We start from the raw sequence: 26,223 nt of genomic DNA on the forward strand, positions 1-26,223 counted from the left end.
GAAAAAAAGGAAAGTTTCATTAGCATACCATTCTTCCTCTCTTTACACCCTCAGCACAGCCGCCGGATGCTCTCCTGACCATGACGTTGGGAGCACCATTCTCGATCAGCAATGTTAAGATACCAGGTCAACATCCAAATTCGGACAGAAAAGCCGCCTTTGGCAACATGAACACGATTGCATCCAGAAGCCAGGCCGGAGAGAACGACCAAGCAATGGAAGGCACGTTGTCCATTTCCAGAAAGAATACGTTCTGTCAGTCCTACCACAGGCTTTAGAAAAGCGAACCCCTGAAACAGAGGCAGGTCCGGTCCCGGGGTGCTGACCTCTGCGGCGAGAAGCTGTCACTGCTGGGGACCCAGCCTTCACCTTCACGTAAGTATTCCCATAAAGCGAGGGAGGTAGTGAGTATGGGAGAGCTTTAAGATAACAGATTACCGAAGTCAGACACACCTGGCTGTTCGTTTCGAATTTATGACTGGATAGCTATGTGAGTTTGGACAAGTCATTTAATTTTTCTGAGCCGCGGCAGTATTAATATGGGGATAATAACTATTACCCAGTAGTGACTTTTTGAGGGTTAAGTCATCACGCGTGTAAGTCGTGTAAGTGCCGGGCGCAGAGGAGGCATTCAGCAAATGACAGCAATTGGCTGCGGTGAGCTTGATGTAAAAGGCAGCCCCCCTTTTTGCCAGCACGAGGGGGAAAAACCCCCAAACCCTCTGCCCTACCACCCCAGCCTCACTGAACCACATTGTGTGTATTAAGTGGACTTCAAGGGTTAAGGTGGCTTGAGGAGAGGCTTTTGATGGATGTTGACGTAACCTCCCTCCTGCTGGCACTGAGCTGGCCAGTGACTTCCTCGGCCACCAGAGATGGGACTGAAGGCCTAATAGGTACAATGACCCGGCAACTCCACTGGGAGCTGCAGGTGTCGGAGAAATGAGACTCCTGCCGATAGGCTCACAATCCTGAGTCTGGCTCTTTCATTTATTTACCCCACGTGCACAGAGCACACATTCTATACATCAGGCACCAGTCTAAGTACGTCCAAGTGCTCGTTCATTTATTCCTCCTAACTATGCCATGAAGTAGACACTACTGTTACCAGCCCTGCTTTAGAGACGACGGAATGGAGGCAAAGAGAGGTTAAGTAAACGGCCCATGATCACACAGCTCGTAAACAGTAGCATCAAGATAACAAGGCCAGTGGCCTGGTCCCAGTGTCCTTGCTTTTCATCACCCCTGCCCCCAAGCTGGTTCTCAAAGTGGGGTCTCCACACCTGTAGCAGTACCTGTCAGAAATGCCAATTCTTGGGCCCAACCCCGTACCCACTGACTCAGAAACTCCAGGGAAGGTGCCCGGGCATCTGTGTTTCACAAGCCATCCAGGGGATGCAGATGTGGGCTTGCACTGGAAAACCACCTCATTACCCCGCGCATGGGGAGAAAACAGTGCACTATCTAAAATCCATTAGTCCCCAATCCCTCACCCCACGTGCTTCATCCCCCCAAGTCCAGGATCCCCTTTCAGCCTAGCTGAGAACCCCGGTGGCATGTGTACAGGAAGGCAGAGGCCTTGGACGTGCCATTGATAATTCTGACATCACGTGACTGTGTGCATTCGGCGTTCATCTGTCTCAATCCAAGTGAAACAAGCAAACTGAACCGTGACTAAGGAAACACAGAAACAATCAATCCCAGTAATTGCCTTTATGGAGAATGAGGCTCTGAGATTATTCATTAACACCTTCTTTGCTGTCTCCTCTCAAATCTCTCACTCCACAGTTGCTGCCCTCACACCCTCTGTCCCTGGGGGTTCCAAGGAGGGGCTGCTCCTCATGAATCGAGGCCCTGGAGGAATCGGAGCGGCTCAGAGCCCCATGGCAGAGCTCTTGACATGTGAACCTGGAGAGATGCACCTGCCAAGACCCTTTTAAAAATGTCAAGCCTTCTGGCAAACTGATCGGTCCTTTTTAACCCATAATTCAACTGAGAATCAACTCAATGCGTGCATAGAGCCAGATGGTGAGAGAACAGAGCCGTCTTGGGTGGGGCGCTGGGTCCGGGTGCATCAGAGTGGAACCCCACAAGGAGTTTTTATCGGTTGAAACTGTAAACCACTTAACTAAGGTCAAACAAATGAATCCGGGTATTCAACCCAAATACGAAATGCAAAACTCTTATGCAAATTAGCAGATGCTGTTATTTTTGAGTCAAGGGCTTAGGTTATTTTCATATCAGAATGGCAATCTTGCCAGAGGCAGGGAGCACACCTGGCTCCGGTGAGGCAGCGGGGAAAACCCGGATCGGACAGGTCAACTCCGGGCTGGTCAAGGTCTTCCCCTATAGCACCGGTTCGGGACTGACCATCTCCATGGGCTATCTGATGGCTGGTTCTCAGAGCCCCAGAGGCTGGTGTCTCAGCCTCTGAATGTGGAGGATCTCTGGCCTGGGGCATTTCCAGAAAGATCACTAAAAACTTTCCAGCTAGAAGTCTATCTCGAGATCGAGTTCTGCTTGCCCTACACAGGTTAACTTCCCTAAAGACCCAGCCCACTAATCCTAGTAGAGCCTCGGTGATTAAGCAAGGTTCTTCTTTCTCCCTGGCTGGCTTCCTGTTGTGTCTCACTACTGAGGTTGTCATAAATCCCTTCCCTTCTCTAGACCACCCAGGTCTAGAGAAGTCTGCGGGCTTCCCTCTTCCTCCCTCGCAACTAGTAATTTTGATCCACAGTTTAACGAGACCATGTGATAGAAACACCAACAACTTCCCTCTCCTCCACTGCTAATCTGCTTATTTCTATATGCTGCCTCTTATTCCTTGTGAATCAGACCAAGGTGTCGCTTTCTGTATTCCAGTGGAAAATAATGCAACGACAAGGACTGAGGCAGTGAGGGCAGCAGACCCAGGCTCAAATCAGAGATGTATGGATTTGAGCAAATTATTTTGGCATTCCCGGCCTCAGTTTCCTCGCAACAGAATGGAGACCACCCTTCTCTACTCTGTAGGAGTGTTGAGAAGATCACTGAGATCATTCCAGTAACCCCCAGCACAGTGCCTGGCACATAGCAGGTGCACAGCAAAAAATTTTAAGTCTCTTCCCTGGAAACTTGTTCCGTCGATTACTTGCATCTTCTCCCTGCTTCCTTCCTGCAGCCTAAAAATATCATGAAAGGTGTCATCTTCCTAAAAAACTAGTATCAAAGTACCCTTGGTGATGTTCCTTCCTTCATCCACAATTAATTCCATTTCTCTTTGTCTCCCCATCAAACTCTATTAAAAAAGTAGCCCATGCTCTGCTGTTTTTTCGCCTCTCACCTCTTCTCAACCAGAGCAACAGGGTATGGAAACAACCGAGAATCAAAGAATTTTCAAACAAGCATCGCTTCCCCGTCGTCCACACCCTGAGGAACTCTCTATCCTGTTCGGTAGGAGTCAAGAATTCCACCTTTCTGGAAAGCGGTTCCTTCTCTGCCTTCCGTTCCCTCCCCCACCCCTTCAATGGAGGGGTCCCCTAGGATTTTGTCCTCTGCCCTATTTTCTTGTACCAAACCCTCTCCCCTGGGGAATAATCTCATCTGCCCCTCACTTTTCCTAGACCATGTTATCCGGCTGCTTCCCAAGCTGACGTCTAACCCCACCTGCTTTTCTCACGTATGCAGCTGCCCGCCGGCCATCCCTAGCAAGGGTCCAAACTGAAAGGTCCATACTGAATTAGAATGTTCTCTGCACTGTATGAGATTCCTGGGGCTGCCGTAACAAACTGGTACAAGCAGGGTAGTATAACGCAGCAGTTTACCTCCTCCGTTCTGGAGCCCAGAAGTCTGAAATCAAGGTGTTGGCAATGCTGCCCTCCCTCGGAAGGCTCCAGGGAGAGAACCCTTCCCTGCCTCTTCCAGCTTCTGGTGGCCCCAGGGGCTCCCTGGTTTGTGGTTGCCTCCCTCCAGTCTCTACCGGTGTCTTCACATCACCTTCTTCTCTCTGGGTGTCCTCTCCTTTTCTTATAAGACACCAGTTACTAGATTCAGGCCATCTTAAATCTAGTGTGATTTCATCTTGCACCTTGAGGTCCTTAACTAACTATATCTGCAAAGAACCTATTTCCAAAAAGGTCACGTTCTGAGGTTCCAGTGGACACGAATTTTGAGGGGACACCATTGTAGCGAGGGACACTACACTCACCCATCATGGCCAGTGAACCCCCAAATCCTGCTGGCTCAGCTTCCCCCCTTAAAGGCAAGACCTAGAGTCTTCTATATCCGATCCTAATTTTCTTTATATCTCTGTCCTGTATTCCTCCCAGAGTCCACCACAGAAGAGTGCTCGCCACTCCCTGGAACACTTCTGGCTGCCATGGTTTTTTTTTGTTTTTTGGTTTTTTTTTTTCCTGCCTACAGTTCCCTCAGCCTGAAGTCTCCTACACAGCCCATCTCAAATCCCATGTCAGAATGTTGACCCCATGTGTGCGGGTAGCGTTCTGTTTGTCCCTGTGTCATAGCACTTATCTCCTTGTCCATCATCACCATTAGCTGCCAGGTGTCCGCCTCACCAGCCAGAAGATAAGTCTGCGACACTGTTCCATCAAGAAGACCCCCTCCTCACTCCCTGCTGTCACGAGGAATGGCGTAAGTCACAGTCACCCCGTCATTCGGGCATCAAAGCTTCTGTGACGGAGGGCTTTGCTCCAGCTAGGAATACACCATCTCACCTGGTCACTCTCACATTTCTCAAAGTGGAGTACCCCACCTTCCAAACCTAGACTTTCTCCAAACACGTCACATCCCCTAAAGATTCTGACACATTTCCATCGGGGAGGGGGATTCCATAACACTGAAGGAATGATCAGGAGTGTGGGAGCAGAAAAAAAAAAAAAAAAAGGGAACCCAGACACAACCAACTGGAACATGCTGCAGGAAGGGAGACGTCAGGAGTGTCCCCCATTGGCTGAACCTGGAAGGCGTCAAGGGATGCGGGGGACTCCTATGCTCTCTAGGGCACAGTCACTTGGGAACAGCGAACACTTCAAGTCCCATCTGGCCCATGACCCAACAGGAAGGACAACCTGAAGGAAAGACTAAAACCCTCCCGCCAGATAGAATGCCCGGATGGCCCCCAAGATTCCCAGCCCCTGATATACACACCTGGCACAGTTCCTTCCCCTCAAGTGTGGGCAACACCTGTGAGCACCATAGGGTAGGAGCCCCTCTGATCGGATTACCAGGGTGATCAGTTGGTGCACCTTACATAAGACTTCTGTTTTGAAGAAGCAGAGATTCTGGCTGCTCTTGAAGAAGTGAGCCGCCATGAGGGGAGAGGACCATGTGGCCAGAGCCCGAGGGAACCCTCCAGGAGCCGAGAGAGAGAGAGACCTTGGGAGACCAGCCAACGAGAAAAGCGGACTTCAGTCCTACAACAGCAAGGAACCGATACTTGCCAAAAAACTAGTGAGCTTGAAAGAGGACCCTGAGCCTCAGATGAGACTGGAGCCCAGCCGAGTGAGGCTCTGAGCCAGGACCCTGCCAACCTGCGCCCAGGAGACACTCTGAGGCCGTAAATGCGTGTTGTTTAAAGTTGCTACGTTTGTGGGAAATTTGTTATGTGACGATAGAAAAGCCAACACAACACCCAACCTCAAGAATCCAACCACTGCTTCCCTTTCAAATCACCCATCCGGCTTTCATCTGAGTAAAAGATCACTCAAGTTGAAGCGTGAATAGGTCCCAGGAAACGGGGACTCTGTGCTCTTGGAACTTAGTAGCTCCGGCTGTGAGGTCAACTGCTTTGTCAACGACCACAGAGAGAGCAGGACACAACGACCCCACAGGAAGCAAGAATACAGTAGAAGGAATACAGATTTTCGAGTGAGATGCACGTTAGTTCGAGCCCCGGCTTCTTTTTTCACAAGTTACCGTGTGATTCGGAGTAAATTCCTTAGTCCCCTTTGAGCCTTCGTTTTCTCACCCATAAAACGGAGACGATACCAACCTCAGCACCGTGGGGTGAAGACTGAATGATCTAACAAAGGGCCATGCAGTGTCTGGCAGGACAGGTCCTCAGGTGCTGGTCCGTCCCACTGTACCGGTCCTCACGAGATCCCACAGGCTCCGTGGGGAGAAAATAAACTGGGTGGGGAGATCCTCCGCTGCTGCATAGGTGCATGGACACGCTGCGAGGCTGTGGGCTTGTGGGTGCGGTGCAAGAAAAGGACACTTGATTGGTCCTTCCCACGACGTGGGCGGTGGCCATGCCACAGAGCGGGTTTGGGCTTTTTCCGCCTCGCTCTGCCGCCGGACCCGCTCTGTTGTTGAGGACGCGTCCTATCGTCCGTGCCCACAGTGTCCTCCTTTTCCTGAAAGCCTGGGAGCTCCTGCCTCTGAGCAGGGGCTCGATCCCCTGACCTCTCCTCTGCTTCCCTCGACCCCCTGCCAGCTTCAGGCAGGGAAACAAGAACACTACCGGGATCCCCGTGGACTCTCTTCTTTCCTAGATGTAAAGCCTCTACGCCTGCGCGTTCACTCAGCCTTATTACAAACACTGAGGTTCAGGCGAGTTGAAAAATAGCATCACAAAACAGCATTTGGGAGCCCCGGGGGCCCCACGAGATGACCCTGCTTACAGGCTGAAGACTGGGGCAGTGACTCTAGGGTAGTAAGATGAGGCAGGGAGACGGGCAATAAAATGCCCTAATCCCCTTGGAGCCTGGGGGACACCATGAGTCACTTCAGCCCCTCCCTGCTCTCCTTCCTCTCCTGGGCCCTTTCAAGATCTGGAATCTTCGTTCTCACGAACTCTTTCTCCCTTTCTCTTCTTGACTAGAAGAAAAACAGCTTGGCCAGGAGAACTGTAACAAATATTCACCTTCTTACACCCAGGGTCTGTTTTGCCCCTAACCCCGTAAAAATAGTAGCAGGGTCACGGAGAAATCAGAGAAACGAGGCAGAGTTCTGCCGTCATCTCCACTTTGATTTGCTAGCTTAGATCATCCGGAGCCAGAAGAGTCTCAGTAGGGCTGCTGTCATCTGCTCCCGCTGTGACCAAGCTTCCTTTGTACCCAGTATCTACACATCTTTCATTTGCCTTCCTAACGCAACGGCAGCCAAGGAGATCGCCGGGTACCTGTGAAATCTCTAGCACCTAAAGCTGAATGTGCAGGAAAGTGATGGTTCTTTGTCGAACATTTGAACGCATGTGCTTGTATCTTTTGGAAGTGACGAGAGAATCTGCAGTTGGGGAAAAAGAATGCCAGGAAAAACAAGCAAAGTGCCTCCCTCGGCTTCTGCAAGAATAATTTTCCAGACCAAGCAACTCCCAGGTTCAGTGTCGGGAAACGAAAGCAGCCTATGCAAAATGCACGGCAGGGCTGAATTTTCAATTCACTACAGACATGCTTTGGAAAAATGAAAGGGCTATTTTTAGTCTAGTGATTGATTAGGGTTGCTATGGCAATCAGAAACACTTACGAGAAGAAAACTAAATGTAAGCAAGTCTTAAAGAGAAAGGGGCAAGCCCATGGGAATTTCATAGTTAGCTTCTGGGTGGTGCTGAAAACCCTTTCTGCAGTCCCCACACGTGCACAGAGAGAGCAAATGGTGGCTGCAGAGACCCAGGCAGGGGAGTCAAGTCTGAGGCTCTCCAGGGGGCTGCCCTTCAGAAGCGTGCGGTGACAAAACTTCTGGAAGAATGAGCGCCATTCAGGTAGAGGATCGCCATTCCTGTCATGCTATAGAAACCCACAGCACCCACGAAAACCATGAGCTAAAGGGTAGTAATCCCCCCCTACGTCAGTTTACAAAGGAAAGTGAAAATCATATTCTCTCTCACAGTATAGTTCTTTTTAAAAAATTTTAATCTTTATTTATTTATTTTTGAGAGAGTAAGAGAGAGAGAGAACTCGTGCTCGTGCCGTGGGGGAGGGGCAGAGAGATGGGAGAGAGATGGGGGGGGGGGGAGAGAGAGAGAGAGAGAGAGAGAGAGAGAGAGAGAGAGAGAGAGAATCCCAAGCAGACTCTGCATTGTAAGTGCGGAGCTCAGGGTGGGGCTCGAACCCAGGAACTGTGAGATCATGACCTCAGCCAAAGTCATATGCTCAATCAACTGAGCCACCCAGCCACCCCTCCGTTTAACCTTTTGAGGAACTGTCAGGTGGTTTTCCAAATCGACTGCGCCATTTTGCATTCCCGATATGAGGGTTCCAGGTTGTCTATATCCTTTCCAACATTTATTACTTACCGCCCAGGTGTTTCTTCACCTTGGGAAGTTTTGGTATATCTTTGGGTCAAAATGATGATGCAGGGTAACCACAGTCAGCCTGCTTTATGCCCATGCTGAGACAGACATGACCCAACACTGAGGTAATGGTGACCATGATATGAGGTAACGATGACCATGATATGGCATTATTCCAAGTATTTGATCTATAATAATTCTGTTATTAACCCTTCACCCTCGTACAACTCGATTGAGGGATGTACTATCATTACCCCCATTTTACAGATAAGAAACAAAGGCACGGAAAGGTTAAGTCATATGCCCCAAATCACGGAACATTTACATGATGGAGCTGAGATGCAGCGCAAGCTGTCAGGCAAGGAAGTTCGTGCTTGTGACCCTACATTCTGCTGCCTCTTGAGCACCGGGAAAGCACACGAGTGCTTCGAGTGGAGTTGAGCACTCGGTCGGGGGTGATGGTGACTAAGGCAGAGGCTTTGCTTTTCAGTTTGTCCTGTGGCCCCCGAGAACAAAGAAAATGTGTGTGTGTGTGTGTGTGTGTACATCTGCCAAATGATAGATGTGTCCTACTTCAAACAAGCCCGAAGAAGAAAACAACTGTTTACTCAAAAGATAAATTGAGGGGCGCCCGGGTGGCTCAGCCGGTTAAGTGTCCAATTCTGGATTTCAGAGCAGGGCACAATCTCACAGTTTGTGGGATTGAGCCCTGCATTGGGCTCTGTGCTGTCAGCGCAGAGCCTGCTTTGGATTCTCTCTCTTCCTCTCTCTCTGCTCCTCCCCGCCCCCTCTCAAAATAAATAAATAAATAAACGTTAAAAATAAAAGAAAGATAAACTGGGGAAATAATTATTCATCGAAGAAATTCACAGTGCTAGCCCTTCAAATGCCAAACTATCCTAGTACCTTTCAAATACAATCATTTTCAAAAACTGATTTTAAATATGATGGCTTAAGTGGACTCCCGCTGTGAAGGGCTTTCAAAACCCTGCTCAGGACTCAAGGAAGGGCATAAATTCTCAAGTGTACAAAATATTACGAAGAAAAAAAACCATTCATTATCGCATTGCTGTTGTATTTTACGATAAACATCTACTTTTATAAAAGACATGGAAACAATCCAAAGACCACCAACAGAGGGTTGGTTAAGTACATTACGGTGAACTCTAAAGCCATTAAAATGTAAAGTGTAAAACAGGATGATCCATTTTTGTAAAAAGAAAACAAAAACATGCTAAAAAAAAAGCATGTTAGTATAGGCACAGAAAACGTGGAGAAACAGACACCAAAATATTCTCAGGGAGGAGGTCAGCAGAAATCATGAGCCCCTTTTATCTGTCCTCATATACATTTTTATATTTCTATGTTTTAATTTTTTTAATATTTATTTTTGAAAGAGAGAGAGAGAGAGAGAGAGAGACAGAGTGTAAGTCGGGGGTGGGCAAGAGAAAGGGAGACACAGAATCCAAAGCAGGCTCCAAGCTCTGAGCTGTCAGCACAGAGCCTGATGTGGGGCTCGAACTCACTCAAATGGCGAGATCATGACATGAGCCAAAGTCAGACCCTCAACCGACTGAGCCGGGGAGCACCCAGGCGCCCCCTGATATACATTTTTATAATGCTTGCATTTGACAATAAACATCTACTTTTTCAGTAGGAAAGAAAAATTCAAAGCGGTAAAAAAGTAAATAAATATGTCAACGAGATCCCAAAGGAACTATATGGGATCTAATGGAAATCGCAAGGTATTCCAGAAATTCTCTTCATCTTAGTCCACTTTAACCTAAAGGGGAGCATATTATAAAGAGCATGGTTGAGTAGATGGAGGAGGTGTAAGTGAAGGAAGTTTGGGAAATTGCCACTTCAAGTGGTCCCCATCTCATCCATCATACTTGTTCACGGATGAGGAAGGATCTCAGGGATGATACAGTCCTGGAGTTCACACCGCTTTTTAAATGGCACCAGGGTTCTTTCTACAAATAAAGCATTATGTAGGGACATGGTGGCTGGTGAGGCATGTCCGTGGAACCTCCTGGACCAAGACAAGCAAAGTTTGAGAACCAACGATTGAGCTCAATAGCAGTGTTTTATTGCCGGTTACCAGCCGGAATCCTTCCACGTCTGAGCACAAACCTTCCAAGGAGGCTCAAAGACAAGACTGTTAAATGGAAGACTTGAGAAGCTGGCGTGGGGTAGATGAAGTGTTTATAGGCTTTCAAAAGATCATTTCCTTTTAGCTTTTATCTGGAACTCAATGCATTCCTCTCCGGCCATCTTGTTCTGTCTCCGTGCACACGGGTCCCCCTGCTATCCATGAACATTAAACTCAATATAGACTTGACCTTCTCTCTAATGGAATTCCCCTGAAGACATTGATTCTCTGGTACTGTATTCTATATTATCATATTAAATGTACTCCAAGGCCGTACAGGGTATTTCAGCCTGAGATGGGGTCATTAATAAAAATGAATCTGCAAATGTTTTCAAGTTTCACCAGCAGAAGACCTACACGAGAATGTGCCACAGGGCTCGTGAGGTCAAGTCTAGAATTTAGGATTTACTGTCTTTTTGGACTCTGGGGCTGCAGCCTGTGTTGTTTGTAAACTAGGAGACTATGGGTGGTCAATCTGTACGTAAAGGCAGCTGATAGATATCTAGATCTTAAAGTACCTCTCAACTTCCTTTACTCTGTTTTTAAATACTTTTCTTTGTTTTTTTAAATTATTAATTAATTCATTAATTTTAGAGAGTGAGAGAGAGCGAGCGCACATGGTTGCACGTGAGCAGGAGAGGGGCAGAGAGAAAGAGAGAGAGAGAATCCCAAGCAGATTCCAGGATCAGCACGTAGCCCGACGTGGGGCTTGATCCCTTGACCCTGGGAGCATGAGGAGAGCCAAAATCAAGAGTTGGATGCTCAACCGACTGAGCCATCCAGGTGCCCCTTCCTTTACTCTTCATGAGGAAGTTTTACTCTTCCAATTTGAAATTTTGCCCCATAATTGTAAAGTGTTTTGCACACACATACACACACAGTCACATATATAAACTCCTCTATTAGGCAGAGATCCTTCACATACACACACACCAATTTCAAGAAGGCGTATGTCCAGCTGTCCCTCCCATCTACTCAGAATTGCAGTCATCATGCAGGCAAAGGTGCATAGGAAGGAAGGGGAGCTATCCGGGCTTCCACTGGGTTCTTGGGTTCCGAGGGCCATGTATGACTTTACACCTAGATAGGGTGGGTGGCAATGCAATGGGGTGATTGGGAAAATAAACTGCAATGACAGTTCCAGAAAACTGAGAAGAGGAACCCAGGTGGAGAGGAGGAGGAGGAGGAGGAGGAGGAGGAGGAGGAGGAGGAGGAGGAGGAGAAGAAGAAGAAGAAGAGAAAAATTTTAAATTATTTTTTTTTTAATGTTTATTCTTACATTGAGAGCAACAGAGCGCGAGTGGGGCAAGGGCAGAGAGAGAGAGGGAGACACAGAATCAGAAGCAGGCTCCAGGCTCCGAGCTGTCAGCACAGAGCCCGACGCGGGGCTCGAACTCAAGAACCGCGAGATCATGACCTGGGCCGAGGTCGGACGCTTAACCCACTGAGCCACCCAGGCGCCCCAAGAAGAAGAATTTTAAAGCAAAGAGAAGGAGAAAGGGATTGCGTGTAAAGGATAACGATGACGATGAGTCTGAGTGACTTCCCTAATATATGCTGCACAGGAAGAAAAGGGTGGCCAAGAAGAACAGTGGGGCCTGAAAGAGAAGTGGGGGAGGACGAGAGGACAGGACCGAGTGGATGGAAAACTTCTGTCTGTATTCTAGCCCCCGCCGAAAACATCTGTCTGTATTCCAGCCCCCAGCCTCTGCGAGGCTACTCAGCAGCTTGCACCCTACACTGAGGCTCTCTGTTCATTCATTAGTTCATTCATCACAGGAGCCTCTTCTGTCCTCTGACAAGCTGAGTAACAGCATCTTGCAGGAGAAGCAAGGCCAGGAGGGAGAGGCAGCGAAGACATGAATGAAAATATGTTTTCTCAATGGGGCATGGTTTGCTCCTGGCGCCTCTACGAAAATCGAGCAGGGAAACTAAATTCCGGCTCATACAGTCTAAAGCTGGACCTGTCACGGAGAAATAAGCAGAAGGTGCCCGTGAATACTGATAGCTACACACAATGAAGGCAGGACAGGGATTTAAAGAGACAGGCAGAACACATCCAATGAAAAAGAATGACACGTAAATAATAGAGATGGGTAAGACTCAGAGGAACTCCCCAAATACACAGGCTGCATAGCAAACTTTATGACAAGCCTTTTCAATTAAAAACTGTAAGAACCACCCCTGTGAACCAAACCAGGCACATTCCTTATTTAAAAATATATTAAAAAAAAAAAAAAAACAACAAATCGCACTCACTCTTAAAAAGAAGATCAATGTTGAGATTCTGAACTGAAAAGATGTTAGATATCACATAGTTGAGATTATCTTAGTGGGTAGAGGGTCAAAAACACGGGGGCAATTTTGCACTCACTTTATTCTAATCACCAAATTTAGGCAATTTATTGTATTTTTACACAACGAAATCTGCCCCACAAAATCTGTGCAGTTGTACTATTCTTCCCTCCCCAACATACACTGAACACAATTCCATAGGTACTAATAAACCAGAGAAGAGAAATCCAATTTTCAGTGCCACAAGTGGAAAACAGAAAACAAAAGAGAAGGAAGATTCTATGACACATGTATTTTCTCTCTGATGACTGACCCATATAAAGTCATTCTGAGCGGTGTTTAAAAAAATGCAAACAACTTCAAAATGTTAACGTTATGGTAGAGAAGCCCATTTTCTCGCCTGCCCTCTCCCCCAAGATGGCTGAATTAATTTTCTTTGAAGTACAAGGAACAGCTTGGGAACAGCCAGAGGAAATGGAAAAGGGGATCCACCAGACAAAGAACACTGCTTTTCCAAGGATCCTGAGTCACCAGGCACCAACTGACTAGGTCTGTGAATAAGGTCCCCCCGCCACCCCCTATATGACCAGTTCATTTTCAATATGGAAACAAATCACTGTCATCTCCGTGCAGGGCTGCCTTTGCTGTGGGGTCACACGGCACCATTTGGAAAGAAATTCACAGGTCATTACTGTTGGGAGTCTTTCAAACCACTGGTATTTGAGGAACAGTAATCACTATGCAATGTATTAACTCACTGAAATTTTAGAGAAAACAACATTTACTGAAATAGAATTGATCCACTGACCTACTTTGTGGGTGCATAATGGCTCTAACCCTGAGAGAAGTTTCTGGAGCTCCCTTAAGGTTTAGAAGGCTGTCCTTACAAAACCCAAGATCCCAAGGAGAAAATAAGTGTGGAAAGTGCTGCAGCTCCCATGTGAAGATTCACAATGTATGGCAGAAAAGTGAGGCCTCTGACAAGTCCTGCAATAACTTAAGCTTTGTAGCTTTGCATAACCCAGTGCTTCCCTATCTAACTGACTGTGCACAATTTAATGATAGGTATGAGTGGTTTTAGACTTTTTCCACCTAAAATCTCTTGACCCCTGAAGATTTCTGAACTTGGCTATTCTGACTCTCGACTATTTATGGTCTATGACCTGTGTCGTGACCTATGTCTCCACTGACTTTTTTCTTTTCTTCCTCTGGGAGGGTCCTCCTCCGGCCTGTGGCTAATTGCTGCCTTGCTCATCTGCGCCCCCAACTGGAAGACTATTTCTTTTTGATCACCACGATTACCTTCTGCCCTGGATATTCAGGGTTAATTGCGACGTGGAGATAAAAGTTATTTCCCAACTATCTAACCCCCATCCCTACCCTTGTCTCCATGACTCCAGAGAAGGAACACTTGAGGACCATCATTCTCTTAGCTTAGTTGAGATGGCCAGATTGTACTCTCATGTCCGTCTGAATAAGACTAATCCTAGCGTTCAGGCGTTGAGTGTATTTTCTCTGTACTGGCACCTATTTCCTAGTTATGTAATTCGGTGATTTCTACTACCCTTGGCTGCGACTCAGTGGAAGGTGGGGATGGGGAGCTCAAGAAAAGCCTGATGGGCATGGAGATCATCGGTCTCACACACAAGCACCCATCAGCACTTTCAATTATCGGGGATCTACTGGGGCTAAGATTTCAAGGGAAGTTCCTATCCAGAGCCGTTAGTTGCTTTCAGAAAAATACCTCAGCCTCCCGTGCCACTCCGGGGAAGATGGCCCGAGTTCACCTCGGGTGACTCATGATACGTTCTCAACGGTGAGCAGGCTCGACTCTCTACCCTGGCTGGTCTGAACCAACCCCAGACAACCCCATCTCTCATTGTGGCTCAACACCATTTGAGCTATTCATTCAAGAGTCATCTCCTTCTCCCTGGTCTGTTATAATTTACCTTGTCCACCTTTTTCAGCGAAATAACGACAATGTGGAGGAACACGGGACAGCTCACCGCCTCTGCATCTTGGGCAACAGAAGCCATTCTCACCAGTACAAAGGGGCTTCCCATCTGTCATGGCTTCTTCTGTGAATTCTTATTGAAAGATATTTTAGCGGAGGGGAGCCTGGCTGGCTCAGTCGGTAGAGCAGGCAACTCCTGATCTCGGGGTTGTGAGTTCAGGTTCTGCACTGGGTGTGGAGCCTACTTTAAAAAGCTAAAATCTTTAAATAAATAATAAAAAAAAAAAAGATATTTTGGTGGAGTGGGATGGTCATGGCCCCCAAATATATATAGTAACTGTGTATCTGGGTCACCACTATCAAATTACTGTAAGCTTCAGTTTTCAAATTCGTACAAATGAGAAAAAACTTTTTCCCCTTTATCACGACCAAGGCTGAACTGATGCGGCTGAGCTATGTTCGTAGTCCAGTGTCGCCTTTTTTTAGCTCAAGAGAAACAAAATCAGTGACTTTGGAAGGCAGCCAGTCTCTTCGGGCACCTTCCTTTGTGACTTTACAAACTACAGAAGAACCGGCAGGTTTTGAAGAACGGGCTAGATAGTCCGTCCTCTGGAAAATTGTCATCGTGTTAGTCTTTGTTTACTGTGTAATTAAGACTTTTTCCTATAACCAAGCTAAAGATATTTTTTCCACTTCCTGGGCACATGGCATTTCCACGTAATCCTAACGACTCAGTCATACACAGTGATGAAAAAGCTTTTATGTTTTGATCACTGTGATAATGTTGAAGCCTTACATGACCCTAAATAGAAAGTTCTCTTGTCTGGGTTTTGTCACAAATGAGGGCAGCATGAGGTCTCAGTAATAAGCTGGACAGTCAGATAAGAGGACCAAGGGGATCCTAGGAATAGATGAACATTGCTCTGGGCTAATCCTATGAGAACAGAGAGCGGTCTAGAGTATTAGGAGCCCCTGTGTCTCCAAGGAGGGTAGGGAGGGCAGGGTGAGGTGATCCCAGCTGAGAGTCAGGCATTGGAGAAGTTTTGCTCTGGGCAAAACTTTGGGCACAGACAGGAAATATGGGCTTGAAACGACATCAAGAAGAGGTATTTAGGATGAAAGGATTGGGGGACAAAAAGGCCAACGGAAAAGCATTTAAAACAGGAAAAAGGATGAAGACAATTGAAAGCATCTGTCGTAAATCCAGGGAGCAGAGCCTGGAGTCAGGGAGAAGAGCGGGCTCTTCCTCCCGAACTGTCGGGGCAGAGACCGTGAGAACTTGGCTGAGTGTGAGGCAAGGGGAGGGAGGCAACTTCAGAATGACCACTGCAGCCAGAGGGAGAAACCCAGACCCCCAGTCACTGGGAAGGCAGACAGAAAACCTGTGCTATGTTTAGGATGGAAAATCAAAGTGAACTAGCCAGGAACAATGTGGCCTCCTGTAGAGAGTTAAATACAGACCTCGCATGACATTCAAAGCCACCATGACCTGGCCTCCAAGCTTCCAGGATCCAGCAATGTCACTTACCCACTGGGCCTGGAGTGTGCATGCTCCGGACTGCCCCCCCGCCCCCACACCTCACCATCCCATATTTATATTTGAAACCTTAACCTCCAATGTGATGGCATTTGGAGGGAGGGCCTTGGAGAGGTGATGAGGTTTAGATGAGGTCATGAGGGTGGGGCCCTCACAATGGGATAAGTGCCCTCATAAGAAGAGATCAGAGCTGGCTTTCTGTTTTTCCCAGTTCTATGAAGCCATAGTAGGAGGAGGGCTTTTTCTCCAGGAACTGAATCAGCTGCTACCTCGATCTTGGACTTTCCCAGCCTCCAGAGCTGTGAGAAATAAATGTCTCTTGTTGAAGCCACCCTGTGCATGGTGTTTTTTGTCATGCAGCCTGAACTGACGAAGACACAGCGGGTGTCTGCAGGTAGGACTTCTACTATTCCCAAGGTCCAGCTCAAACCCCGCCTTCTCCAGGAAATCTTCCCTATTTCTTCCAGGCAAAATTTCTCTCTCCTTTCTACAATGCTCTGTGCTTCAACCACAACCCTTAGCACACATATTCCTTGAAATGTTGACAGTTCTACACTCATCTGCTCTCCTCTCATCTTCCCAAGCCCCGCCCCCTTTAATCCATTTCACTTCCTGAGCCAAACCTACCTGAGGCAGGAAGTACTTAAGTTGTTCTGACAGGCCACTGGATTGGCCTTCGGGTTAAGGTGGCACGTTAACTTTAGGACAAGCTGCCGAGTTGTACAGTTCCCTCTCCTCCTTTTCTTCTGGCCCACCAATGTGCCCCTGTCCTTATAACCTGACTTTTGTCCTTAAGTCTCTGACATGAGCTCTGCCCCAGTGCTGTCCCCCCTCCCATAGGGTTGCCAGAAAAAAAATAGAAGATGAGCAATCTTTCAGTAGAAGTATATTCCATGCAATACTTGAGAAGTACTAAAAACGATATGCCATTAATCTGAAAAGTCAAATTCAACAGGACATTCTGTATTTTTACTTGCTAAAGCTGGCGACTTTATCACTCCCGTATCTCACGATCAAGTCCCCTGTGAAAGATGGCCGTGTCACCTGTACACCAAGCTCCGGGCCCCGGTCCAGAGACCAAGGCTCTTCTTTTCACCTTTGCTCCTTGCACCTGCTTGTCTGCCTGGATGGCCCAGTGCCATGCATTCTGCCCTCTGGTCTGAATTTCTGCCATCAGCCTCACTCAGAGCTCATCCAGCTCAGTGGGCAGGTCTGGTGTCAGCCTGCCCTCTGGGCTGAACGATGGCCTGTCCCATTTTGCCTCCAGAAAACCCTGTGCCTTGCTGATGGCTGCCATTGGAATGTCTAGCCTCTCCCCCACAAGATTGTGGCTCCCCAAAGGACAGCAGCTACTCAATGGAACCTACTAGCATGATGTTCTATACACTGTCGGTGTTTAATAAATGATTGTTGATCTAAAACTGAAAGATGGTGTTATGGGTTGAATTGTGTGTGTGTGTGTGTGTGTGTGTGTGCGCGCGCGCGCGCGCGCGCGCGCATCCCTGCCCACCCTACCGCCCCACGATCCAGATATGTGCTTAAGTCCTAACCCGGGTTCCTCAGAATGTAATCTGATTTGGATTTAAGGCTGCTGCAGATGGAATTATTTATAATAAGATGAAGTAGGGCAGGTCCTTAATCCAACAGGACTGGTCTCTCCCTCTTTTTTTTTTTTTAATGTTTGTTTATTTTTGAGAGGAAGGGAGGGGCAGAGAGATAAGGAGACAGAGAATCCCAAACAGGTTCTGCCAATGTGGGGCTCGAACCCACGAACCATGAGATCATGACCTGGGCTGAAGTCGGACGCTCAACTGACTGGGCCACCCAGTCACCTCAGGACTGGTGAACCGATAAGAGGAGACACAGGAAGGAGGACACCAGGTGAAGGCACAGACACACACAGGGAGAAGATGCCATGTGAAGACAGAGGCAGAGACTGTAGTTATGCAGCCACAAGTCAAGGAACACCTGAGGCCATCAGAACCTGGAAAGAGGCAAAGAATTCTGCCCCTATAAGGCATCAGAGGGAGCATGGCCCAGCCAACCACTGATTCAGACTTCTAAGCTTCCAGAACCATGAGAAGATGCATTTCTGTTATTTTGGGGTACTTTGTTTCAGCAGGCCTAATCAACTACCCCAAGGATTGGGGGTACTGTTAGGGGGGAACTGACAAAAAAAAAAATAAATAAAATAAGGGCCCTAGAAAAGATCAAGCAATACATCGAGTCAAACAGAAGGGGGTGAGTATGAGCCTATACAACTATAACTAACTTCTTTATGTTTTATCCCAAAAGTTTTCTCAAATAGAAATAAAATAACATGCTCCTTTGAAAGTCTGAGCTGTGTGATCAGAACTACAGCTGGGGCACCTGGGGGCTCAGTCAGTTAAGTGTTCGACTTCAGCTCAGGTCATGATCTCGTGGTTCATGAGTTCAAACCCCATGTCAGGGCTCTGTGCTGACTGCTCGGAGCCTGGAGCCTGCTTCAGATTCTGTGTCTCCCCTCTCTCTCTGCCCCTCCCCTGCTCGTGCTTTGTCTGTCTCTCTCTCCCTCAAAAATAAACATTAAAAAAAAAAAAAAAAGACCTACAGGAGTCCCGTGGGGCAGAAGCTAGACAGAAGGAAAGGCCACGACCCCTGAGAAATCCGCCGTGGCCTGTGCAGAGGTCAGCACAGGAGACCGAGTCCACGGTAATGGGGGCTGGCCAGAAAGCTTTTCATAGGAGGGCTGCCCGAGGAGGTGCGTCCCCATGGGAATGGCTTTGTCAGGAGCTGTGGTCTTCATTCTGATGCATCCTGTTTTCAGAACCAAAGTCCTATAATGTATATTCTTAAAAACTGAACGTGATGTCAAGCATTTTTCAGACTTCATTTCTCCATGAATCACCCCCACATTTCATGGTATGGTCATTGGCTTCTGGGGGAATAAGTGCCATGAGTTTTGGGTCAAGTCAAGGTGACCTAATTCTAAAGCTCGCTGAGCAAATAACTGCCTTTGCATAGTTATAGGGACATGAATTCTTTTGTCCCTGTAACTACTGATCACATTTCAAGTGAAAAGTCCATGTACGAGCTTTCGGAGAAGCAGGAAAAAGGATAACATCGGATACTAATAAAATCAAATAATATCCTAGACAATTAGCCCCATCCGGTCTAAGAATTGGAGCCCAGTCAGCATTGAAGGGCACCAAGATGTATTCCCATTTATTCGCCCATAGGACTTCCATTGTAATGATGGCAGCTTCTAGCATTGAACATTTATCGAGCATTCGCCAGGCACCAAAGACTGGGCTAAGATTTCACGTTAGATTATTTAATATCATCTTCGTATCGCCCTTATGAGATAGTTACTACATTTTCCCCGCTTACAGATGATGAAATGGAGGTTTAGAGGGAGGTAACTTGCACAACTGTTAACAGAAGCAAGACTCAAAAGTTACCCAAGCATTCCTCTTAGAGGCGGTTCAGTTGCTAGCAGCCATGGAACTGGGGATAGTGTTGGTGGGGAACCATTTAATTGCCTGCTATGTACAGGCAACGTGCTAACCATTGTATACATCAGGGGTTGGCAAACTATAGCCTGGGACCCAACGGGGCCTGCTGTCCGAGGAAATTCAACCAGGCGAACATCTTTCACATATTGTTCATGGCTGCCTTCACAGTGACGGAAGCTGGCCCGCAAAGCAGAAAATATTTACTATATGACCCTTTACAGAAAACATCTTCTAGGGGCGCCTGGGTGGCTCAGTCGGTTGAGCATCCAACTTGGGCTCAGGTCATGATCTCACAGTTTGTGAGTTCGAGCCTCGCGTTGGGCTCTGTGCTGACAGCACAGAGCCTGCTGTAGATCCTTGGTCCTCCTCTCTCTGTGAACCTCCCCCACACGTGCTCTCTCTCAAAAATACATAAATCATTAAAAAAAAAAAAAAAAGTCTTCTGATCCCCATGTTAAATCACTGAATCCTTCTATTAATGGCTCTATGGAAGAGGGTTTAGTCCAATTTTAGAGATGAAGAAACTGGTTCAGAGAAGTTAAGCTGCTTACTTCTAAAATGTAATATTTGTATTTTGCCAAAGAATTGCCTTTTTACAGACATTAGGGAAGAAATGCTACATATATTCCTATCGTTTTGTAAAAGGAAATATATTTTATTATCTTTTTATCTAAATTTTTTTATCTAAAATTTTTTTTATCTAAATGTTTTTTAATTTTTTTTTTAACATTTATTTACTTTTGAGACAGAGAGAGACAGAGCATGAACGGGGGAGGGGCAGAGAGAGAGGGAGACACAGAATCGGAGGCAGGCTCCAGGCTCTGAGCCGTCAGCCCAGAGCCCGACGCGGGGCTCGAACTCACGGACCGCGACATTGTGACCTGAGCTGAAGTCGGACGCTCAACCGACTGAGCCACCCAGGCGCCCCTATCTAAGTTTTTTTAAATAGGCTTTACACCCAGCATGGAACCCAATGCTGCACTTGAACTCACGACTCTGAAGACCTGAGCTGAGATCAAGAGTCAGATGCTCAAGCGACTGAGCCACCCAGGTGGCCCAAGGAAAGACATTGTAATACCCAAGAATGAGGGATGTAATTTATTCTCCTAAAGGAAACTTTAAGTGGAATAAATTTAATTTTGTGAACAACTCTGGATACTATTTTCTTCATTTTGCAAAGGACAGGGGAGAATATACTCATAGAGTCATGTAAGTTTAAAGAACTGGCAACTGGGGTCACTTGCTTAAGAACTTTGGGCAGGAAGGTGGCAAAGCCAGAGCCAGAGGACACTCAGGCCTACCTGACTCCAAAGCCAGTGACCCTTCTCCTCTGCCTGAGGAGATGATCCATCTGTCTTCGCCTTCCTTCTGCCATTCAATAACTATTTATTGAGCATTCATTATGTGCAAAGCACTGTGCTCTTGCCAAGGACACAATGAATCATTTTCCTCCACCTCCCTCTCACCAGGTCTCTTTCCTTTGATTGTTTTGATTAAGACCAAAAACTCAACTCCATTATAGCTCAGTTAACCATTTTCTTTTTTCTTTTCTTTTCTTTTTTTTTTTTTTTAAGTAGGCTTCGCGTCCAGAGAGAGCCCAGTGCGGAGCTTGAACTCACGACCCTGAGATCAAGACCTGAGCTGGGGTCAAGAGTTGGATGCTCAACTGACTGAGCCACCCTGGCAACCCCCCATTTTTTTATTATGACAACTTGACCTGTTGGTTGTTGAGGAAAATGATCCAAATGAAAACGCCGTGACACAGAGATACTATAGGGTCTCCTTTTTTAACGCTAACTAAGTAATGATTTTAGAGGCCCTTAGGGCAGGAAGAAATCAAATGATTTTCATCAAGCCATCAAGACTGCCCAATCCAGAGCTCAGAGGAAAATAATCTGAATGAACGTCTTTCTAGTTACGAGGTTCTCCAATAAGTGATCAGATCACAGCCTTTAGGTATCAGCCCCACCTTCTGTCAACAGCTATTATCATCACTTTAATATTGTATTTCTGGCAACTGCTCTATTACATTGAACTATCACCAGTAGAGCAGTCAAGCTATTTAAAAATACAAGCAAAAGTTAATTACGTAAGGTGAATATCAAGGCATTTCAAATTAACATTCATATTCTTGAACAAATGAGAACATGCAAGTTATTGCATTACATACAGCTATGTAATAGCCTACATTTAAATATTTCTGATTTGAATTATTCCCCTATTTTTTTATTACGTGGTACGATGAGAAAGACACAGGAAGTTCCAATTACTCCACTGTTCTTAAACTGAATATTTAAAAATGATTAAATGACACTTACTGTGTATTCTGGTCCCGGATGTTCATTTGGGCAAGAGGGAAAAGAAAAAAGAGAGACAAAATGATGATTTAGACCATGCTTATATGCAACCACATGGCTTATAAAACCACAGAACTAACAACTACTGGTGAATTATAATTATTAAAAATATGTTAAAGAAACCTTCCAAAAACTGAACTTTCATAAATATCTCCATGTTTGCTCATGAAACTCTTACAGATGATACTTCTGTGGTTGGGCAGATAAGGACTGTAAGACAAGGTTCAATTAGCCTATAGGTTTGTGGCTAATTAAAAACCATCGAGCTGGCATTATAAAAGCAGAATTAAAGACTAATAATTTCAGTGGAGCATTTCATTAACCACAAAGGAAATCTTTTAAGTGGAAAAACAGCTTTTATAACCAGTAAGAAGAGCCTGTTATGATATTCAAGTAGGGTCTTGAATTTTCGTGTTTGAGGGACAGGAACCAAACCTTCCAAATTTGGGAGCACAGTTTCTAGTTCAGAATCAACACAGAGTTTATTATCATCCCATTCCAAGTAAGAGGGAAAGTGATCTTATAATTATCGTATTATCCAACTGCAGAGGAAGTAGTTGGGGCAGAGAGACCCAATAGAACTTTGACATAAATTATAGTCAACGTTTTGGGAGAAGCTGTAAAACAAATCAAAGTAAACAAACTTGTTTATTTACAAACCACATCCCCAAATTACTTGGGGACTACTGAGGAAATAGGGAGAAATAGGGATCATGAAAACTCTAGACATATTACTAAAACAAAAACAAAAACAAAAACAAAAACAACAACAACAACAACAAACCTTTCACGTTCCTTCTCCACAAGCTATTTAATAAAATCACTTTAAGAAGCAAGCTGGAATGGTTTAGTTCAATTCCTACCAGCCCCCCCTAGGAAGAGCACTGATCTCAAAGGACGAAGGCAAATGGTGAAGAGACAGATACTACGGGGCTCTCACAGTCCCTGCTTGGATAATAAACCCCGAATCAGTGAAATCTGACTACCGCACTACGTTCTCTTGCTACATGTGACCTGCCGGTTGTAAAACGGACTTACCTGTAATCGTGTAGGGATAATAGTTCCAAGCCTTTTCTGTAACGTAAAATATTTTGGGAACAACAGCTCTAGCCCAGCTGGGCAGTTTGCTAAGAGGAAAAAAAAAAGAAAAAGACAATTAGAAAGAGTCTGTCCAGAATCTCACGTGCTCCCACAGCTTTCTGGATAAACTGCCAGAGAAAGTGGAGGCATGCCTAGACAGCCCTTCTCTCCACGGGTCATCTCTTCCCCATCCCTCTGGTTTTCACCATAGTTCACCATTTTCTGTGCATATTCATATGCTCTTTTTTTTTAATGTTTATTTTTTATCTTTGAGAGAGTGAGACGGCGCGCACAAGTGGGGGAGGGGCAGAGACAAGGGTGACAGAGGATCCAAAGCAGGATCTACACTGACAGCAGAGAGCCCCATGCAGGGCTTGAACGCACGAACCACGGGATCAGGACCTGAGCCAAAGTCGGATGCACAACCGACTGAGCCACCCAGGGGCCCCTTCATATGCTCTTAAAATGTGGGGAGGCAGATGGCAGCCTGGGTGTGGGGACGGGGAACCTCATGCGATTGTTAGCCTGTCCTCTTTGACCTGATCTGCAAGGACATGAGGTTTCAGTGCCCAGAAGGTGCGCCGTTGGGAGGGTGTGGCCAGCCTGGCCTTGGTCTCCTAGGAGTCATATGGCGGAAGTGGTCGGACAGGATGTTTAAGACCGAATAGGGAGGGAGACGGAGGCAAATGTCAGAGCCGGGTGTCAGCTCAACAATCCACAAGGGCGATGTTTTAAAAACGAACTAAAACGACAGACAGTAATGATTTTAGAGATATGAAGAAGAACAAAACATAGCCCCTTGGTGACTGGAGTTGGGGGACTTGTGTCCCCTCCAAAGATGTAGCCACGTCCTAACCGCCAGCACCTGTGAACTTAACCTTAGGTGAAAGCTGGCCTTTTGTAGGTAATTAAGGATCTCAAGATGGAATCCCGTTGGATCTAGGCTAGGCCCTCACTCCAGGCACTAGTGTCCTCGTAAGAGAAAGGAGAGGGAGATTTAGAGACAGGTATACACAGAGGGGGAGAAGCCAGGTGAAGACAGAAGCTGGAGACAGGAGGGACGTAGCCACGAGCCATGGACTGCCTCAGACACCAGAAGCTGGAAGGGAGGCACAGAACAGCCTCTCCCGCGGAGCCCCCATGGGCAATCAGCACTGCCCACACCTTGATTTCAGACTTCTGGCCTCCAGAATCGAGACAGGACAAATCTGCGTTGTTTGAAGCCACCCAGTGTGTGGGGATCTGTTAAGGCAGCCACTGGAAATGATACAGTGATGGAGCCTTTCCCTGGAGCAGGAACCCGCGCAGCCATGAGCAGAAAACAAATTCTTAAAGAAAACCCAGGGGCCCAGGTCTCAAGACCTTTTGTACACCAAAGACTCATTGAGTTTTGTTTAGTTTTATTTGGCTTTGTTTTCCTTCAGGGGCCAACTCTACAGCAGTACAGGCCCAGAGAATTCTGTAAATGCTATTTTTAAATATATAGTACCCTGTATTGCTTAAATATGTCTGCATGATTTTATTCTACCTCCCTGCCCCCGCCCCCAGCACTATACCTGGGGGCTTTGTGTCTTTCCGGATGCTACCATTTTGTTTTAATTTTTTTTAAGTTTATTTATTTTGGAAGGGAAGGGCAGAGAGAGAGAGAGAGAGAGAGAGAGAGAGAGAGAGAATCCCAAGCAGGCTCTGCACGGTCAGCACAGAGCCCGATGCAGGGCTCAAACTCATGAACCATGAGATCATGACCTGAGCTGAAATTAAGAGTCAGAAGCTCAACAGACTGAGCCCACCAGGCGCCTCCCTGGCCCCCACCCCATTTTGTTCCTTTCCCATCCTGGGGCTTCCAGCTCAAGGGTCTGGGACTCTGGGCCTAGCCGGACATCAGACCCCAAGAGGACACAGACTCTGAGCTCCTGAAGGCCACCATGTTGACAATAACACTACGGGGCAGTTGTGAATTCCAAGAAAATGGGGCCATCAAGCTAACAGAACCCCAAATCCCCACCCTCTCTCGGACATGGAGTTTAAACGACAACCCGAGCCAGAAAAATACTGTGCACCTCGCATGTCTTCTCGAATTGTTTCTCTTATTTCTGACAGTGTCCAGGACCCCCTTTTTTTGTTTTTTTTTAAAGACAAATATGTATTTTCAGTGGCCAGCCGGACCTAACCCAAAGCTCCAGGCGGCTCATCAGGGCCAAATCAAATGGGGGACCCAAAGCTTCCCCGAAGTTGGGGGGGTGTCAGACAGAGGGCCACCGCTCTCCGGTGGGCTGGGCGGCGTGGGCAGGAGCATTTTCTGCCCCGCATCGCGATTTTTCTTGCCGCTCTCCCGCAGAACGTCTCACTCCCATAAAATCAGGTCTGCAGTAACTGCTCATTTACCTTACGTTCACACTGCTTGAAAGGAAGGAGCTGCTTCCTGACGGGGTTTTTATAGCTTTTGCCTTTGATTTATCCTTTCTGTCGCGGAAGCAGCAGGGCAACCAGGGTTGACGTGCAGGGTGGGAAAATTGCGCTGGGCTTGCTTGCAGTTAATGGGCACGAGCACAAGTCCCCCCGGGGCTCCCTCCTTTCTGCCCCAGAGCCCAGGGCGATGCGCGTCAGCAGGTGGTGTAGGAAGACACAGCTTCTACTCACGGGCAGGTGGCTTCCCTGGGCTGTTAATGGACTGGAACAGAATGGACTGGAACAGCATTGTAGAATCTCCCCCAAAGAAAGCTAGGCATTCTCTAGCTCGGACCAAGACCAAGTACCTAGGTCTCCCTACAAGCATCAGAGCCCATTCTCCACTGTCCACGCTGGGGGTGGAACACCTCCCCATACGCATTAGGCTCCTGAGGCATAGCACTCTGGGGCCCCAGCCCCCTCCCTCCATAACTCAGACCCCAGGTCACTTAGAAAGCCTCCCAGAAGAACCACATCCCCATTCGACAACACTTTCCTGGAAGGAGACTGGCTGAAAAGCACTAGCAATTTTCTACCCACGCCAAGACCTTTCCTATTTGTACGTGGTCAGGACTTCAGCCCCTAGAATCTCTAGCTCAGGTGTTTCATCCACCAACTCATCCAGGATACGAAGCACTGGAAAAAGCTGCCTTTTCCAAAGAGACGCCCTAAAAAA

General features: G+C 46.9%; 1 protein-coding gene across 13 annotated transcripts in view; it reads right to left on the minus strand.

Moving 5' to 3' along the window:
* Positions 1–26,223, minus strand: part of PITPNC1 (phosphatidylinositol transfer protein cytoplasmic 1) — a 268,172-nt gene that overhangs the window by 92,103 nt on the left and 149,846 nt on the right. For all 13 annotated transcript variants that reach the window (XM_042917205.1, XM_042917203.1, XM_042917209.1 and 10 more), the window contains 2 exons: positions 23,058–23,146; positions 21,981–21,988 (listed from right to left, as the gene is read on the minus strand). In XM_042917205.1, coding sequence (XP_042773139.1) covers positions 21,981–21,988; positions 23,058–23,146 — 97 coding nt within the window. The remainder of the gene's footprint in view (positions 1–21,980; positions 21,989–23,057; positions 23,147–26,223) is intronic.

This window comes from Panthera leo, chromosome E1 (genome assembly GCF_018350215.1).
Source record: "Panthera leo isolate Ple1 chromosome E1, P.leo_Ple1_pat1.1, whole genome shotgun sequence".
Classification (NCBI taxonomy): domain Eukaryota; kingdom Metazoa; phylum Chordata; class Mammalia; order Carnivora; family Felidae; genus Panthera; species Panthera leo.